Source organism: Bacillus rossius, chromosome 1 (assembly GCF_032445375.1).
Source record: "Bacillus rossius redtenbacheri isolate Brsri chromosome 1, Brsri_v3, whole genome shotgun sequence".
In the NCBI taxonomy this organism is placed as follows: domain Eukaryota; kingdom Metazoa; phylum Arthropoda; class Insecta; order Phasmatodea; family Bacillidae; genus Bacillus; species Bacillus rossius.
This window is the reverse complement of record NC_086330.1, coordinates 148,390,676-148,410,705: the sequence shown is the minus strand read 5'-3', so window position 1 is coordinate 148,410,705 and position 20,030 is coordinate 148,390,676. Positions and strand designations below refer to the sequence as shown.

General features: G+C 35.8%; 1 protein-coding gene across 1 annotated transcript in view; it reads right to left on the bottom strand.

Annotated features, from left to right (window-relative positions):
- Positions 1-3,400: 3,400 nt before the first annotated feature.
- LOC134537516 (discoidin domain-containing receptor 2-like) overlaps positions 3,401-20,030 on the bottom strand; it is a 228,358-nt gene continuing 211,728 nt past the window's right edge. The window contains exons 15-17 of the mRNA XM_063378070.1: positions 15,806-15,947; positions 11,049-11,198; positions 3,401-6,054 (exon numbers count right to left, since the gene is read on the bottom strand). Coding sequence (XP_063234140.1) covers positions 5,905-6,054; positions 11,049-11,198; positions 15,806-15,947 — 442 coding nt within the window. The 3' untranslated portion in view covers positions 3,401-5,904. The remainder of the gene's footprint in view (positions 6,055-11,048; positions 11,199-15,805; positions 15,948-20,030) is intronic.

The window sequence follows — 20,030 nt, the reverse complement described above, 5'->3', positions numbered from 1 at the left end:
ATTGATGGCAATACGAAACAGAAATGAAAGCATAACCCATTTATTAATTTTCCTCATAACTTCCAAGCATGTTGAGACATTTGTCCCAACGATGATCAGTTTGTAAATCCCGGTCTCTTAGCAGTCCGCAGGCTGCGAGAAGAACCACATTCACGCGACTCGCTTTCAGAACTCATGTGCAGGAAAAATGTTATTGAATGTGTAACATCTTATATTATAACATCATATATCTCGGTATACGGGGATTCGAATTTGTTATGTAATTATTCTTTATCACTGTGCTACAGACAATACTCTCTTATTTATATAACTATATTGTTTACATTAAAAATGTACGTAATACTTTAGTATAATAACATAATACAGTAAATATAAACGATCCAACATGTCTGGAACGTTTATAGGTTATAGTGTTTTGTTAATCTTCCATGTCATCAACGGAGGTTATGTGGTACTCTATAATCACTAAACTAATTCCAGTGCAAAACTAAATGTCTCAATATGAACTGGTTAGAAGGTATTATATGAATCGATAAAGTTAGACTTCTATTGTAAGCAGTTCGACAACATATTAAATTCGTTGGACAGGTATCTTGGTAGCACAAAATATAATAGGAAACAGAATTATAAATTTGTTTTAAGCCTTCATTACACTTATCACTGAACGATAATATAACCAAGGATGGGAATCTATTCAGTCAGTCATTATTTTAATGATTATTATTTTTGATTATATTGGAATTTTTCCCGAATATATTGGTTAAATATGACTAATTTCGAAGATGGCGACCAATATGTAAACACTAGCTTACTGGAGGCTGGTAGACTAGGAACCTAAGCTTTTTTAGGATTTTTGTCATATTTTATTAAATAATTTTTTTATTTAAAATTACTTTTTTTGCATCGTCCAGGATTCGAAACGAGGACGGAAATAGATTGAATCAATCGTTGTTTATATAAATAATTTTTGATAAAATGTGGAATTTTTTCTGAAACTATGGCTAAATAAATAATAATTTCCAAGATGACACCCAAATTTCAAGTTGGCAGGCGCCACAGTTATAAATGCTTACTGCACTATAGCAGATAAATATTAAACTAGCAAGGCGGCAGTGTACTCTAGCAGCCAAATACTTTATGGTGGCCTCCAGCAGACGAAACCAAGATAGCGGACGTGACCATACTAGTTGCCGATATATACACTTTTGCATTAGTGGTGGGAGGTCAGTCTGTTGGTAGCTTCCATGGAGGAAAGATCATTTGCCATTTTAATATTTTGCCCTCACTGGTTTCGAACTGAGTCCGTGACGTAAGTGCGTTTTAATTAATATTTAATGAAAATGTGTTTAATTAAATCATTTTTAGGTTTTGAAATTTTTCCACTTTTTCTGATAATAATGACGGATGTTTAAGATGGTGGACAGTTTTAAAAATGGCGAAATGATTACATTAAAATTTCATAAAATAATTTTTTTAATTTTACAGAATTTCTAGCTTAATATTTATGGATTTTGAAGATAGGGGCATAACGAAAATTGCAATGGTTATGTCATAATTCAAAATGGCGGCCATTACATCCTAACTGTCAAGGTCATGACCTCGGCGGCTCAGAGCAGCTTGCTTTTAGGACTCTGAAGTCTCTTTTAGGATATTTTGTTTTTTCTAAGGCAAAATCCTTTTTAAGGTTTTACAAATCCAAATGTTTGAATTTTTTTGGTTTTTTTCCCTCTTTTTTTTCTTTTTTTTCGGTGGAATGTATTCTGGACAATGTTATGTCATTTATGTCAAATTTTGAAGTTCAATTTCAAGGTCATCCAATATGGCCGCCATTACGTCTCAATTCAAGATGGCGGTCGGAACTTTGACATTTTACCCTGGAACCAGTAGCTGGATCGGCATTTACATACTACTTACGCCATACATTGCAGCACCGCGGTTACACATTTCCGTTCCATGCTACTTTCTTTCCATTATGAGACTACTGCTACCAAATACCGTATGCCGAAAGCTAAAATGTTACACAACAATAAACCTTTGAATGAGTAGAATTGCACGCCAGTACGACAAATTATGCGTCAAAATAATAGGGAACTAAAAATAGTTACACTGATGTGCAGTATTTTGCACAATTTCGTAATTAGAGTGTAGAAACGAATTTTTATATAATGCATAAGGAGTGTTAAATTGATTTAAAGTCACAAATTGTTTCTAATTTACAAAATAAAAGATACATGAAAAAAAAAAGATTTAAAATTTTTGACCTAAACCTTTTTTTTCTTTTATTCAACAACTTTTGGTACGCCGAGTACGTGTGATTTCATTTTTTCTCCCCATTAAACGATGAGCTGTGGCAGTTTTAGGTTCACTTGCACACGATCTGGGTTTCTACCTGCCTGCGGCATAGACTAAGTGTCGATACAGACCACCCGTGTAGATGCGTAGTGGGAAATGCATAAGTCCATTATTGGGCGACTTATCTGCCAACAGAACTGTTGAAAACGTGTGTCATAGCCAGGGACCAGAAAAATTGGGGGGTTCAATGATCTCAAGGGTTGACTCCACATTTATACGTACACTTGGGCAGATTCCGCCCACTCATTGGCTGCTGTCTTGTGCGACGTCCCAACGCAGAAGCGTGATATTCGATGCAGCTTTGGTTGAGTGTTTCTCGTTGGCCCAGTGTCCTCCAGATAAGTCGCGAGCCAATAGCAGACGCAGCGTTGAGGTATAACTGTTTGAATGTTAGACTATCGCGAAATGACACCGCGAATTTTTCCTGTCTCTAGTCATAGCGGACCGTACCTACGTAACAGGCCCATTCGTTTTAGAGTTTATGAAATCTCTAAGCACTTTGTATGTGTTCATTTCAATAGAAAGTGTTTGATGTTTCCCTTAATAGAGCATTTTAGAAAATGCTGCTCATTAAAATTACTACTTTACATTTAAAAGAAAAACGTGAATCTGTTGCAGCACCGTTTGTAAAACAAACGTGCGTTGCCTCGTTTTACATCAACTGATTTTCGGCAGCTCTTAGGGAAAATCGCACACCAGTAGAAATGGCAGTAAAGTAACGGAATTGTCAACGAATAATGAACTTCAAACAAACGAAGCTTTCTTCGTAAAACAGGATTACTGGAATTTTGTATAATGTATTTTCTTTGTAAATGTAATTAAAATATTAATGTTAAATTGCAGATACAACTATATAACTACAAAACATTGTTCGCAGTAATACTGGGTTCAGATTCTTATTCGGACAGTTATGGTTTGTGTTGTCCAGGTACCTCCAATTGTTAAAGTTAATTTTAAATTGTTCCCTGAATAGTTTTCCAGTTCAAATGTGCAAATTAATAACCATAATAAAACTAAACGAAGTACAGTTATTAAATATTTGATTATCTTTTTCACGATTTAAATAAATATGCTTGAATAAAACATCAATTAAAATATAAAATTATGTGCCAAATTTGTAAGAAATACTCGGTATTATCTCGAAAAACGTACTTCATATATGCAAAAATAGCCATAGCCATGTGTTGTTCTAAGTTACAATATCTTTCCTGTAGTATTACAAACTAATTATTTGCCAATTATTTTCAAAGGAAGCTTTTGTATGAGTACTAACATTTTTTTTTATGTGTAGAAACAACTACCCGAGATCTGTATTACGTTCTAAAAAGGCTAGACATCCAAGTGCAAGGAAGAATAGTGTTTTTGGTGTATACTCAACAAGTCTGGAAGGTTTATTGATACTGCAAGATATAATTTATGAGTTCCTTTTTCAAATAAATAGTCCTTAATTTAACAAAAATCACAGAAATAAATTGTATTCACAATTCTTGGTTAATTTTAAGCCAAAACCTTCAACAGAGTACGCAAATTAAAGAGCCACGCGCAGAAAACAAGAACTGGTATGTATGAACCCTGTAGCGACGGTAGCGTCGCTGTTCACAACGTGTGAATCGATGTTCGCGCGGATAAGCGCTCGTGTTTTGTTTATCCCCGGGATCGCAGGAAGCGTTGGTGTGGGGCGGGAAAACAAACGTGTATAGGCTCTCTCTCTCGTTTAAAAATACTGGCGAGCCGACATGAGCAGGAAGTACGGATGTATCCAGCGCACGGTTTTGTACAAGTGTCTATGTAACAGTATTTTTTATCTTTATTTTGTTACTATCATATTCTTTTAGTTCATTTAGTGGCTGGACTACTGTTTCAATTTTGTTTTAACTTTTGAAAACAGATCACTTAATTCAAGTACTTTTAATCTACTAACGGTGCCATTTTCATTAAACATTCAATAGAACTGTAAATATGGGTATCCTTATACTGTCAACACCTGGTCTTTTTTATATGAACAGCAGATACATAGCTTACAGCTCTACAGCCACATTTACAATTCTGCGTAAAATTTTACAAGTTTAATTTAAGTGAATTTTGAAAAGGAATAAAAAAACTTATGTTATGTTAGCTACATCAAGAGAATTCCTTCACACGTGACAACTATCCTGCGAGAAAAAAATTTGGCATCAAATTTTTATAGATGTTCACGAAAATGTCGCGTATTTAATACATTTACAATTTAAGATTTGGTTTATTATGAGGGAATATCAAAAATAAACCCAACCATCTACACCACAATGACAAACATTTTAAATACTAGAACATCCCTTTGCTTCACAAATATTCCAGTTTCCTTTACGAGTACTAACCACATTTCTTAGATTCGTTGTTGAAATATTTCCACTTAAAACACATCTAGGGTACTGATATTTACATTCTACTACGTATAAAATAGAGTTTAAGGGAACAGTGGAAGCGCAGTGAAAACAGAAACAACAAAGTTAAATTTTTGACATACAAATCCCATCCTAGTAGTGCTTTCTAGATGTCTTGCGCGATGCAGTTATACGGTAAGAATTGCTATTTATTAACAGCCTAGATAGCTCTGCAATTTTTGTTGTACACAAGTGATTCTTTCCAAGGAAAAATAAGGGTTATGATCGGCATATGGAAACCAATGAGGACTCTGATTCAGTGTGTAATAAACGTCCCAGAATTTCATGGCGTTGAAACACAAAGGAAGTACTCATTTTGTTAAAAGTTTAAGTTGCATTACTACAAATGATATGTTAGGAATATGTGTGGCTTGGCAAGTGTGCAATTCAGCACCAAGCCAAAGATATTATGAAGGGCATTACATCTTGAGCGCAGATGTACCTATGCACTGTGCGCGTGGAAACGTTTGCCTGTACTGATTTGAACTGCTTTTAGATGATTTAAGGCATAGATTAGATTAGATTAGATCATATCTATTTGGTAGCTTTTGCATTACTAAGAAGCTTATAAAACTGATTCTCATTGAAATTAATAACACATAATGCCTACTAAAATAGGGTAGGTATATTAATTATATACATGTACCTTCTTTTTTTTTGCTTGGATTGTATTGGTAGGATTCAAGTATTAAATAACCTCTCTGCGAAAAAAAAAAAACAACTTTTAAAACTTAAATCTGTAGACACTTCATTTTTTTCTAGAATATTTTTCAAACAAGCAGCAAATCATCCCCCAAAAAGGATTTTCCGAGACAGCTACTCGAATGCTTTTAAAATGCTACAGCTATACATGACTTCGAACTATTAGCGTACATTGGTCAGAAACCTGTAACACGAAAACACATTTAAGTTCAATCGGAACCATAGAAGAAAAAAAATTGGTCCGAAAAGACGTCATGCGCCACGAACTTATCACTCGAGTTACGAAATATTGTTGTACATGACCTATAGTATTGATTTCCTTTTCCCAGCCCGAGGTAGGAGTCCGGTTAAAGAAGAAGGATCCAGCACAAGTGTGACACAATGTTCTGACGTTGAAGCAAGCTGACGTGGAGGAGGAGATCCCCGCTCAGTCGCCGGGGCGGTAGCCGACTATCTTCCTCTTGAGGATGGTGTAGATGTCCCTGAGCGTGGGCCTCAGGTCCTCGTCCCGGCTCCAGCACTCGCACAGCAGCTCGTACATGTCCGCGGAGCACGCCACAGGCTTCGGCAGCAGCACCTGCAAGCACGGGCGCACGTGCTTGAACCCCGCCTGCCCCGTCTGCACTGTCACAAATCACTGCACCTTCACGGACTTTTCAACGAAGAATCAACCTTAAAAAAAATCAAAAATGTCCTTCGTAATTTAAAATAACGATCACTTTGTAGAAACTACACCGTATTTTGAAATCCTAGTCGTATGTTACGTTATAAACAAAACTTAACACACATGTGGACTAAAGAAAAGTGTTATTAACCAGTTTTTTGAAAGGTTTGTTAATATACCAAGAATATTATTTTGATTTTTTTTTGTATTTCATGCACAAAGTAAGTGAACCCAGTGTCCGTAAATGTGCGAAGTCCCTAGATAATGTGTAACCAATGTTCTTCGTATATTGAAAATGAAAATTTTAAACAGTGTAGTGAGGCGGGATGACGCATGTGAACTGGCGCGCAGTCTTCTCTTCGTGCAGGGGGCAACTATGAAATTTGAGCGGTGAACTTAACATTAGATGGCGGGGAAGTAAAGATGAAGGTGTAGTGCAGGTGCCTCGAGTGCTTCCAAGAATCTGTACCAGGCATTTCAATGTCTTAAAAATTATTCTGAAAATACGCGTTTAAGTCATTTTCACTCTCATAAAAATATAGTTCTACAACACAATACGCAAACAGAACTAACTACTCGCCCGCCCTCAGGGTATTCGTAAATGCGGTTTCTAAACAGACACCGCTCGGAAATCTTGAGCAGTTTTCAAATGGCGTGGTTTCACCTAAAGCTCTGCACGCCGAGTGTGTGCCCGGGTAGGCGGGCCCTGGCCTCAACGGCTTATAGAGCTCCGGGGTTAAAGCGGCATTTACAAACCGTTCTATAACCGTTCTTGAACGTGCCTGGTTACGAATAGCATTTAAGAACTCTTCCATTTGTCTATTCAAGTTTAGTATCATGCCAGTCTTAAACCTGTATATATTTTTGGCAGTGCAAAAAAGCAAAAACGGGTGTTTCTAAGGACGTTTTTGACGTGACAACGTCTTATAAATCGATGAACGCCGGCTGCACGCACGAAATGTGTCCCATTACGCTCATTGTTCCGTTACGCTGTGTCCCGTTACGCTCATTGTTCCGTTACGCTGTGTCCCGTTACGCTCATTGTACGCTTGCGCCGCATCTATCTCTCTTCCACTCGATTGGCCTATGCGTCCGAGGAGAAGAAAGACAGCGGCAGCACACAACTTACATCTACACGTGAACTGTTTCGTCGACTGTTTATAAAGTGAAGTGAAAAGTTAATGTGGTTTCATTGCTTATTACAACAACAATTTCGGCAATAAAGGTTAATTATTCTTGCATTTTAAAAATCTGATTACTAGTATAATTTCAAGTATTAATTTTTTTATTATTAAAAAAGGAGCATCTGTCGGCGAGTTCAGTCATAATAGGTTATGTTAGATATTTGATTACAGTTTATTTATATGAAAACTTGTTCATAATTATATTTAAACGAAAAGTTAATGTGGTTTTCATTGCTTATTACAACAACAATTTCGGCAATAAAGGTTAATTATTCTTGCATTTCAAAAATCTGATTACTAGTATAATTTCAAGTATTTATTTTTTATTATTAAAATAAAAATGATTCAATTTTATTCATAAAAGTATGCAATAATTTCATCAATGTTTTTTTATGACGTTGTCACGTTAAACTATCGTCCGTAAACCGACTTTACAGACAACCAATTTTTGGGTATAAAAATTTTCAAACCTAGCATTGCATTTGCCATAGGGAAGTGCAGATAACCTTTGTATTTAATGTCTCACTGTAAAAAGATAGAGTCAACGCTTATAATACCATAGAACCGCGTTACCGACGAGAATATCGCAAGCCAGTTCGCTGCCTGGCGCATAGAGGCGAAGATAGGTGTGATGCGCGAGGCAGTGTCGCCCTTAGCGCTTCCAGAACTCGTGCGGCCTTCTTAAGGCCAGGGTCTCACATGACATATTGATTATTTATTTCTTTACTAGACATTGCTTTGTTCTTTAGACCATTTACGAAAATTTAGCCTTTCCTACATTTATTGTTCTGGCACACGTTTTGTCATTACGTAAATACTAAATGTCATTGGTGACATTTAAAATGTCTCAACGTGACAATAATTAAGAACAATATTGGAAAATTTTACCGCTATTAGAATACACGTGGTAAATATTAGAGAGCTAATAAAGACCGCTATCGAGGTAAATTTTTAAGAATAACCCTGTAAAAATGCTGATGTCAAAAATATTAAATAGCCATTATGGCATTGTGAGACAGCGTTAATTTTTGTTAGAGCTAGAAAAAACACAATGACATTTTACATAACAACACTTAAATACAATAATATTTCTTTTTTCAGCAATAGTAGAAACAAGCATTATTTGAACAATAGATTAAGTTTTATTACAATAACTGAAATAAATTTGTTAAAATATATCAAAAACACTCAAATTTGCGAATGAATTTTAGTTAAATGGAATGTAATTATTTGAATACAAGACGATAGCAGATAATCCTACATGTTTTTTTTAACAAAACAAAGTCAAAACCGAGTACGGACTCAGCACTGAATTGTGTTCGGATCATAGGAATTGACTGATAAGTTTTGTGCAGAGCTGAGCCCGATCGAGATGTTATATTTTTTTTTGTTACCATGTTATTATTTACTCGGTTTGCTGTTTGTCTGTTCGGTACAAATTTTGCAATAGAATTTAAACTAACTTTCCGATGAGATAGAGACTTGAAACTTTGAACAAAGCTCAGAACTGGATGGAAATGCAGTCTTTTTGTTTGTATGACTGTTCGGTTAGGTTTTGTTTAGCAATGCCCCCGGATTAGGGGCGTTAGGCTATAAGAAGAACAGTACAAAGTTGCGGGCTGCATAACGCAGCTCTCTGCAGGCGGTGCCGTCATTACCGACTGTTCCATTCAAGATGTTAAAAATCGATTGCAAAATTTCATACACACACAAAACTAAAAAGCAGAAAATAATTTTATACGATTGTGAATTTTTAATAGGTATGCAAATACTTGTAGGATTTAAAACGAAAAACGTTGGGTGCTTGCATTGGATTATAGTAAGGAGTATCTGTCGTTGAGAGAACTCACACAACAGTTCATATCTTTTGCAGTGCAATAAAGTTGTTAATAATTTACGTGAACTATTCATACATGAATTACTGCACCCCATGTTTTTCGTTTTAATTCTTACAAGTATTTTTCATATTATTTAAAATTACCCATCACGCATATTTAAGACAATCTTTAATGGTGTTTGGAATATGGATGGTGTTATAAATTTGTGTGGGGCTAGGAGAAATTATTTTATACGTTTTAAATAGGTTTTAAAAACGTGGCATAGTGACACATTTAAAGTTTTTTTTTTAATTTGCCCTTAAATCGAAGACCTTCAACTGTGTAGAATATAATACTATAAAATATCTCGTCTACATCGTGGTATGGTTTTGGAGGAGGTGGGAGAGAAGTGGTCGAGATTATGAGAAGGAGCAACAACAGTATCCATTGGCGTGGAGAAACGACAGTACCCCGAGGTAAACTACGTCCACCGTGTGTCCTGCTTGCTGGGACTCTGGGGGCGAAGCCAGTCGGGAATGGAACCTGCATCCCTTTCACGGAAGGCGAGTGGTCCAACCGACATTTTCGTTTTTATTGTTTGGCTCTTTTTTTTTAAAATACTATCTAGCCAACCGTTCTCACACTTATGACTTTATATGGCAGTTTTGACATTTTTGTTTGATTTTGTCGTCTTTGTGACCAATTTTGAGATTGGAAAATTCCCGCCCATGCCTTGCGCTGAACTCGAACCCAGAACTACTTGCGTCGCGAGACGGCGTGTGTCTGACTGCACCGCGAAGATAAGCGCATCCAACACTGCGCTGGGAATCTCTACTTCGGCCACACCTAAGCACTTATAGCCAGAGATGGTGATTTGTCGTGGGAAAACTTCACTGTCTGATAGTCCTCCAAATACTTTGTCCGTATTGCTACATCTGTTTGCTCATTGGTTCTAAGGGCAGGAGAAACTGGTTTCGTATTTCACTCAGTGAGGAAACACAGACGGTTACAAAAGTAAGACGATATTACAGAAGGGTTGCATTTTATCTTGGAGCAATTTTTTTTGCGATGATTAATCTACTCGATTCACACACCATGTTGAGTATTTATATTTTCTTGTGTAACTTTTTGCATTACAAATTTTGTTACCAGATATTTTCTGAGTGTTTTTCTAGTAGTGGTTTTATCAAATGTGATATATTTTACAGTTTGGAAATAACGTTTGTTAAGTATTGGATGAAAAAATTTGTGACCAATAAACAAGTACAGAAAAGCTATCGTAATGAACTATTTACATGAATTGTCTTTTGTTATGATAAAAAAGAAAAAAATACGAGTTAAATTGAGCTTAATTATTTTGCTTCTAATATTCTGTGCTTATGGACATAAATTGAGTTAAATTCTTAATATAACCATATTTAATTGTTCGTAAAATGCTTTTTCTACAAAACAATTTCTTATTAAATGGTTTTCGTGAACTTAAATGCAAAGTATGACGTAAGTTCTAACATGTACTGAAAGCATGAAATCATACAGTTTCAGATAAACCTTCGACTTCATAAACTTTTTTATTTTTCATTCACTATCCACGAATCCATAAAAAATAGGTTTTGTTCAAAAAAACAGTGAAAAAGTCAGGTTTCTGTGACTTTGGCTAAATCAAATTTTCATTCAGTTATGAACGATATACGAAAAATTAACAGTTTTAAGACGAAGGCTACATACGAACTGTATACCACATGGTTTTATTCTCTCAATAAATGCTAGTACTGACATAAAATTTGTCTCCAAGTTATATAAAACATTAATTAAGGACTTGGTTGATGATAAAGTTCATAGACGATTGAAATGGGAATGCTATGAATTAAAACCAGGAAGTGCTAGAGCCGCCCCACTGGGATGGCACCTGGAGTTCCTCGCCGTAGTACATGCGGTCCGCGCTGAGGATGACCTCCTGGTTGGAGAGCTGCTGGAAGGGCTTCTCGCGCGCCAGGTTCATCACCTCCCAGGCCGTCACGGCGAAGGACCACGAGTTGCCCGCGCACGAGTAGCGGTCCTGCGACAGCAGCGCAGTGTCACGACTTCGTACAACACACGGCTCTGGTCATCTTTGCGTATATGAAATACGTTTTTAGATGTAATACAGAGTACGTCTTACAAAATCAGCACATCATTTTATATTTTTATTGATGTTTCATCCAAACATATATTTTGAATCGAATATTCAATAATTGTAATTAGTTTTGGTTTATTATGCTTATTGATGCGCACTGAAAAGCAATTCATGGAATGGTTTATAAAGAGCTTCATATATTGGGACAACACAAAGCATAAATGCCCAGGTGAGAATCCGAAAGCTGCAAACACTATTTTGTAAAGAGACAGTTGGTTTATGTGAATGTACAACATTTACAAATAAAAAATCACATGTGACGAACACTCCTTTTTCGGTATATTGCGCCGATGTTTCGCCCTGCATTGCAGTAGGCACCATTCCTCAATACTGAAGATGCCTGCTGGAATGTAGAGCAAAACGTTGGTGAGATCCACTATTGAGTTGGTTACTGCTACCCTGAATATGGCGAATGCAAAATCGACCGAAACGTCGGTGAAATTTTCTCCTTTGACGCGACTAAAATCCTTAAGTCAAGCTACTTCAGACAATGGTCGCGAGAGCCCGCAGTGAGATTGTTGTAAGTTTATTTCATGTACTTTGACCCGAGGTATCGTCGATAGCGAAGTCATCACAGACGGCTACACGCGCTAAAAACCAGGAATACAGAGACAGAACACAGCCATGGGTAACAGTGAGGAATCATTCCCCAGAATTTTCCTGGCGCGACCTCGGAAACCAACGGGAAAAAGGAAGCGGAAACACTGAGTCGAGGTCCTCTTGGAATGCGAGTCCAGTGTCTCACTTCTCAGTGAGACGGCGTAGTATCAGTAACTGTCTCATCATAAGGGTGTATGTCTCGTTCCATGTCATTATTTACGTTCCAAACGGTTAAACTTGTCGACTTTTTAAGTGACTGAAATGTCACATATATTTTTGCAAAATTAGCTGGCAAAGCTGCATGTTTAACATTTTTGTGCTATATGGATAAAGAGAATGTAATACCTACTAATATTATCCCTACAAATTTTTAAATGCGAAAGTGTGTTTGTCTGTTTGTCTTTATTTCACGCAGCAACGGAACAACGGATTGACATGATTTTTTTGCATATAATTAGTTTATGGGCTGGTGTGTGACATATACTACATATATTAATGAAACTCTATACCTGAGGGAGTGAAAAATAAGTAAATTCAGTTTTATAATAGAACATTATAGACACACAAAAAGTGAGTTTGTGTCATTTCTTTATGACGCCACACATTCATATAGTAAGGTCTGTCTATTTCCTATCCTTCTCCTTGGCGAAACCCATCTGATTAGCGGCTGCTACAGAACTAAAGGTGTTAATAACCCTTTAGTTTATAACTTCGTCAAAAGATGGCGTTGTCTTGAATTTGTAACGCGCTATCGCTTGGTGCGTACGTTACATCTTGCCTAGGGGTTACCAGCCTTACCACAAAATGAAGCTGAAGATTGGTTCCCGGTTTTGTTGATGCGTAGCCTTAATGCACCGAGACTGTGTAATCAATGGGATTTAAAATCAAAATTTCCCGTGTTTTAAGTTTATGAACTACAGACATGAAACTCAGTAGTGATGTTCCTTATATTATTATGATTTAGCTCGATAAACGCCTAGTATTTCAGCCAGTGGAATATAAAACTAAGACTTTTTAGGTTTAAAGTATATTTTAAAGGCTTATATGTTATACGATTTTATTTCTTTCAGAAAAAATAATATTTCCTGGCCTTTTTAATTCGTCAGGATATTAATGATATTAAAAGGTACATAAAATTGAATATTTTTTTCCGAAATAATTTTAAACCATATCACGCAGTAGCCACTAGCATTACCTTTCAACCCAATTTTTTCAGTTATTTATTTTATTTGGTTTTTCTTATCCATAATTACAAAAATTATAAAAATTCAACATTGCCCGCTAATTATGCAAAAAGGTAGCACTACGTGTATTTTTCAATTTGGTGAAGTTTGGCCACTCAAAAGTCTACAAGTCTACAAGTTTAACCATGTTTAACTTAAAAATAAAATTATGACCTGTAATAGGACATACAACCTTAAGTACATTTAAGCTGATACGAGCTCTGTCTCAAGTTTCATAGGTAGGGCCATTGTATTTTTCGCAAAAAAGGTTTTTCAGACCTGCTGTGCGTTAAAATTTGAAAGCATTGTCTGTGTTTCGTGGTTGGCTGGGTTTCTTTTAGGTACACGTCTACTGTCAGCACACCAGTCAGAGCCATCATGTGCGGAGGCAAACACGTCTTGAATTTCCCGGCCAAATAGAGCAAAGGATTGATTCTCTGGCAGACGCCCGCCAATCACAAGGCTACAGTCGCCAGCGCGGGTATGCCTTACTGCAACCTAAAGAGCGATCAGGTATTTTTTTTAAAGTGCACGTCCCTACACACGGGATGTTATGCGAACGTATAGCCTGGTGTAAATTTTACCTTTTAAAAACACTATGACATTAAGTTTTTTAGGCACCTACGACGAAACTGTTTAAAAAGTAACTCCTTAGTTATAATTTCGTAAAAAAGTAATAATACATTTTATATTTTTATTTCCACACCTAAGACAAAATAAATGCGTCTTTAAAATTGAATTTATTATCAAAACCACTTTTGGTTAATAGTTTGGTTTACATTTTAGCTCAGCAAGGCGTAGGCGTGTGCTTAGTACAAAATCGCTTATTTAAGGTCCTAATTAATTGAAGAATTTTTGTTACTACTTATTTTTACTAAGCTGTTTGAGATTTTAAAATACTCAACCCATATCGAAATTAAATCTATGCACGCAGCGTAATCTGACTTGCGCTCACTTCTTTTTTTCTATTTCTGGGATAATTCATCTTCTCAGCTTATTATTACATGTTTATAGCAGTGTAGTTATGATCAAGAACGAATACGAATCATTGCACGGTGATTTTTTCTTTAATTATCATACCATGAAATAAAAAACTGAAATCGTTATGGATGTAGATAGAATAAACAAAAATTTGATTATGTATGTCGTAAATAGTACTATTAGTAGAAGTGAGTGTTGGTAGAAATGGGAGCTCACATTATATTGGTTACATTTGGTTGAGAAAAAATGTGGTTTTATTGTAATACCTCAGGCTCCTGTTATCATAGCAAGATATAATATAAACCAATTTTTAAGTATAATCATAAGCTTTTAAAAACCTAAAAATGTTTCTCTAAAATACGTCAATTAGTTTTTGCACGATAATAAAAAAAAACACAAATATTCAATAAAAATAATGTAGCAAGTCAATTAAAAATTTACTAAATTATAAACTGTTTTAATTAAAACTATTTAATACTCAATATTCCGAAATATCTATATAATATTACCAAATTTATATGGATTAACTGCTTGGTTTTTGCTTAAAAGAGATAAATGCAGTTAAGTTATTATTGTAGCTATATAATATAGATATATGGCCTAAAGTACTTCCCTACGCTGGCACACACATTTGTAGTTAGAGCTGAACAACTAGTGTACTGAAAATAACTGAGAAATATTTTTAAGATTGAACGATACGCGTCTGTATAATGTTTTATTAATGAAAAAAAGTTCTACGACTAAAGCAGAATAACTCGGTACTGTTTTGTGACATGTTATCCTTAATTATTCAAACTAAACAATTTTATGACAACGATAAGTTTTACGGTGGTTCTACAGCTAATGGTCAACTAAAAATAATCAAAAGGCTTAGTGTAGTGTTCAGTCTTAAATACTTTCTGCATTACTTTTAATGAACCTGATGTTTAGCTCCAACTTCAAAGGCGCGTGTACCAGCGTTGAGAAGCACTGGTCGTATACTTATTTATAATTTTTTTTTTTCGTGATAAGCCTGTAGCCTAAGTCTGTCCGCTGACTTCATACACATTTTGCATGTGTATAAGCTTGCTTATCGAAACGGGAAAGTAATGAATACAAAACAGCTGGAATAACAGAACAAAAGTGCCAGTAACGACGTTTTCTTTAACGGACAATAAAAATTATACAATTTTTGGAACTAGCCAATATAAATATAATATAAAAATGTAAACGTTTGTTCAAAATCTTAAATCTCCGAAAGTTCTTCACCGATTCCTTTGACTTTTTACACAACGTTGCATTCGAATACGCGCGTGTTTTTATATACCTATGTCACACCTGTGACAGGTAAAAAGATAGATACAAATATATATAGATAAAACATAGATTTTAATTATTGTTTTTGTTTCATTTAGAACATAATAAGTTTTAAATTGTGTTATGATGGATCAGTTACTATTTATTTTCACGGATCGCTTCTCACATGGCAATTGGGTATATGTAGCGTGTTCTAGAATCGGCAAACCAGTCAGTCCCTATATCTGTACAGACAATTAAACAAAAAAATGTTGTTCACTCACCAGCATTATGATTTTAAACATATTATAAATGTGTGCTTTCTGTTTTCTTTCTATTCCAAGTGACCAGACTGAGCCACAGCAACGCTTGGCCGGGTACAGCTAGTGTGTATACAGCTAGTGTACTCACCAGAACTATGCTCTCCCACGGCAACCATCTGATTGGGACCATCTGCCGCTCTCCGAGCTCTGTGTAGTCCTTGTGGTACAGCGAACTGCACATCGCAATGTCGGCCACCTTCACTTTGTATCCCCTGCCGACCAGGCAGTTCCTGCGCGACACAGCATCGGTTAGTTAATTTATTAATTTATTTATTCGTATTATTTTTACATGGGGCGATATTAAGACGTGGACCACTTAACCACATACATAAGTTGAAATATTAATTTGAAAATGAAAATAAACATTAAATAGGAAAGCAAAGAAATAATATTTTAAAAATTATTAAATTACTAAACTATATCACACTTAAAACTACGGAAAAATGTATAATAATAATTCATTGTTTTTAATGTGCACTTTCAAATGGTGTGTTCTGAATTTTTACAGAGAAAAAGTACACCATATAAATATAAAATTAAATAAATATATAAAGAAGAAAAAATTATAATTTACAAAAAATAAATCTCATGTAAAAAACACAGTATTTCTTAAAAAAAACTAAAAACTGTTAATTATTTAACCATATATATTAAGCTAATGAATTTATCACATACAATGTATAGACCAAACATACTCACTCTTGTACATGAAGTTGCTTGAAAAAAAATTACATTCACAACCCATTTAAAGTTACGAAAATTATTTTAAAATAATTATATTATATGTATGACATGCGCATATTGTTCACGGCTGGCTTCTGCACACTATGGTGCGAACACAGCTACAGCTTTGGTCGGGGAAAGGTGGAATTTTACAAAGTCACGGATGAGCACAAAGATCAAAAGGCTTAATGGGAAGTGATAAAAACCAAAATATGTCATATTGGTTTCAACAGTTTTTTTTTGCGATAGCAATTTTCAAACTTTTGATATTGAAAATTTTCCTTCATTTTAACACAGATCACACATTAACAATTTTTCAAAGACATGAAAAAAGTCTATGACATTACTAATAAATTTGTATAATTTAAAACAAATGAATTCAATTCTAAACGTCAATGACTTTACAAGGAAAAACTATTTGTAGCAGCTAGTCACTATTCACTTTAGGGATTCCACATAATTATAGGTAAACTATGCTTATGCTTCAACAAATCTAAGTTTTGAAAACTATTTGTTTAAAGTAATTCTTGCCTAAAACTGTTCCTTTTCTAAATTTCCTCCTTATAATTCTTATTTATATTGTTTAATTAATAACGTCTCTACATTTTATGTTTGCGCTTCGGACTGTCAGTGCTACTTTAGATGCAAAATCAAGAGCGTTTGATACTTTTCTTCTGATTGCAATTTGTGGATGTTGTGCACAATAATTTTTTCTTCGACAAATATGTAGGTATATAATATTTTCATAGCTTCTGTATGATGACTATTCGAGCTCGTACTAACAGTTTTTGTTATGTACTAATTGGACTGTCCAAAACATTAAAAATGTATTTAAGAACAGACTTAACAAAAAGTTTTAACTTTAAAGTTTAGTGGAAATTATCAAGAATAACTGCTATTAAAATATAGTTGAGTTTTACGTACCTAAAATGAATCATACAAAATAAATAAAAGTCAACACAACGCAATTGAATAAAACGCCTACATGACAAAAAAAGTCGTAAGTAGTATATGATAGCCGGTCCGGAAACAGGATGCAGGTTGTGGATTGTGATTGTCGGTCAGCCATCTTGGATTGTGACGTCACGGCGGCAAAAATTCCTCAAAATTCCTCAAAATTGACTCAAAATGACTCAAAATTTCCCGTTTTAAGAAAAAAAATAAACGTTTTCGAGGGAAAAATTCCCGTTTCGAGGGAAAATTTCCCGTTTTAGTCCTTAAAAATCACAGCGGCTAGAAATGTCCTGATAGAGGCTTAAGCATCCTTAACTCAAGCCTCAGTTAAGCCTCTATCAGGATGTGACCTTGACATTTGACCTTGACCCCGACGGCCATCTTGGATCCACCATCTTGGATGACGTCATTTCGTTTTCTCGAACATTCCGGCATTGTGTTATCCGCCATTTTGAATTATGATGTCACCGTTGCAATTTCCGTTATGGCCGCCATCTTTAAATTTATTATCCGATTTTAATGAAAAAAATTTTAAAATTATAAAAAAAATTAAATAATAATATTTTTAATAAAAAATATTTTAAAAACATTTACGACACGGAGCTCGGAGTCCTCGGTTCGAACCCGATGAGTGCAAAAAAATTAAAAATGGTGACCGATCCTTCCCTCACAGTGGACGCAGGCATACTGACTCCCACCACTTTTTTTTCAAAGAATATATATCGTCAGGTAGTATGATGTCATGTCCGCCATCTTGTCTTCGATGCTGGAAGCCATCATCATTGTATCGTCGGCTAGAGTGCGCTGACGCCATGTTAGTTTAATTCTTATCCGCTAGAGTGCAGTAATCATTTATTATTGCTGTGACACCCGCCATCTTGAAAGTTGACCGCCATCTTGGAAATCCGTTATTATTTAGCTAGAGATCCGGGAAAAAGTTCAGAAATCATTAAATAAATTTCCGATCAATATACTGATTAATTAGATCGACTAAGGTCCTTGGTTCGATCTAGGATGATGCAAAAAAACTTAAATATAACATCAATTTAACATAATAGTAACAGGTTCGAGGAATTAAACACTGCAAGTTCTTTTACAAACATAATATTTATTACATAATTTCTATTCTACTACAGGATCATTTGCGAAAGCCAGCAATCTTATAATCATTTAGTTCCGCAGCGGTGTGAAATGACTAATTCTTAGCTCCAATCGGTTTATACTAGACAGAGTCCAGCCAGAACCTTTACAGACATAGTCCACCTCTTCTTGACAGAGTTTCTGGATACCGTTTTTAACAGTTTGCTTCACATCGTTAGAACTGTAAATTACTGCAGCCGATGTCTTGAATGCACACTTCTCCACTTTGTCATCGAACGGATATGGCTTTCCATATATACAGTCCAACCACAAGTTATATTTCAAAGGTCCGTTTGTTGCTACATCATCAGTAAGCTGATTTATTATGTCCTCTCTGATATCATCAAGAAAATTACAAATGTCTTTCGACTCACCTAACGTATTTAAATAATAATAGTCCTTCAATGTTCCACGAAATGCAGACTGCGCCAAGTAGAAGCCATTATCGTTCACTTGTAATGCTCCGAACACAGTCTTAGGTTTATTTTCCTGTTCAGACGTCATACCAATCGGTTGCTGCACATCGGTTTTCTTGCTTGTACGCTCACGAGCCTTCAACCTAAACCGAGGAGTCGAAATTTCTGCAGGTAGTTCAGCAGTAGGCACACGGACTTCACCTTTACAGTTTTTCGCATGTCGTCGCAAATTATCAATTCGAGTAAACCATTCATGACACTCATCACATCGAAACTTCATGCGAGATGGATTCTTCGTGCATTTGCTCCGCTCATGTCTTCGTGCATCATGGGAAAATGCGAATGACGTATCACAGTAGCTGCAAGGATACCGTGGTGATGAAGACGATCCTTTCAGACCCGATCCAGATACAGGCGTTACAACAGTAGTACCATTTCCAGGCATTCTCTTATGCACATCGATGCATCGTTGTTGCGACGAAACCTTTACTTTCTGCCGAACAGCAGGACCTTTGCATGCCTTCATGTGCGTTTTCATATTATCTTTTCTGGCAAACTGCTTATGACATTTCTCACAAACAAACATTTTACGATATAGGTTCTTGGCACATTCGCTCCTCTCGTGTCGCCGAGCATTGCTGCTGTTTGAGAAAATCTTGTCGCAATAACAGCACCGATGTTCGCTAGTTGTCAAATCAGCATCCATTGAAGTCTCCATCGAGGTCGTATCGTCGATCGTCGTGGTTTCCTGCACATCCAGCTCAGTAGTCATTAAGCTATCTTCTGCTGGTGGTATCACATCTGTTGAAATCTCCTCCAGTGTTGACATCGACGTTGTCAACGGAATCTGCTCCTTCTCCGTCGTAGCTGTCGTCAAGGTTCCCGTAGACGATGGTACAACCTCCATCGAGTTCGTCGTTAAAGTCGGTAAAGATGCCATCGAGTTCGCAAGAACAGGTAATTACGTGATTAATGCACCAGAAGAAACAAACTAGGTGATCCTTACACCGACGACGTCAGTAACAAACTGAGCGTCCTGTTGTCTAGGACTCGCTTATATACATGCACCGTATGGAATAA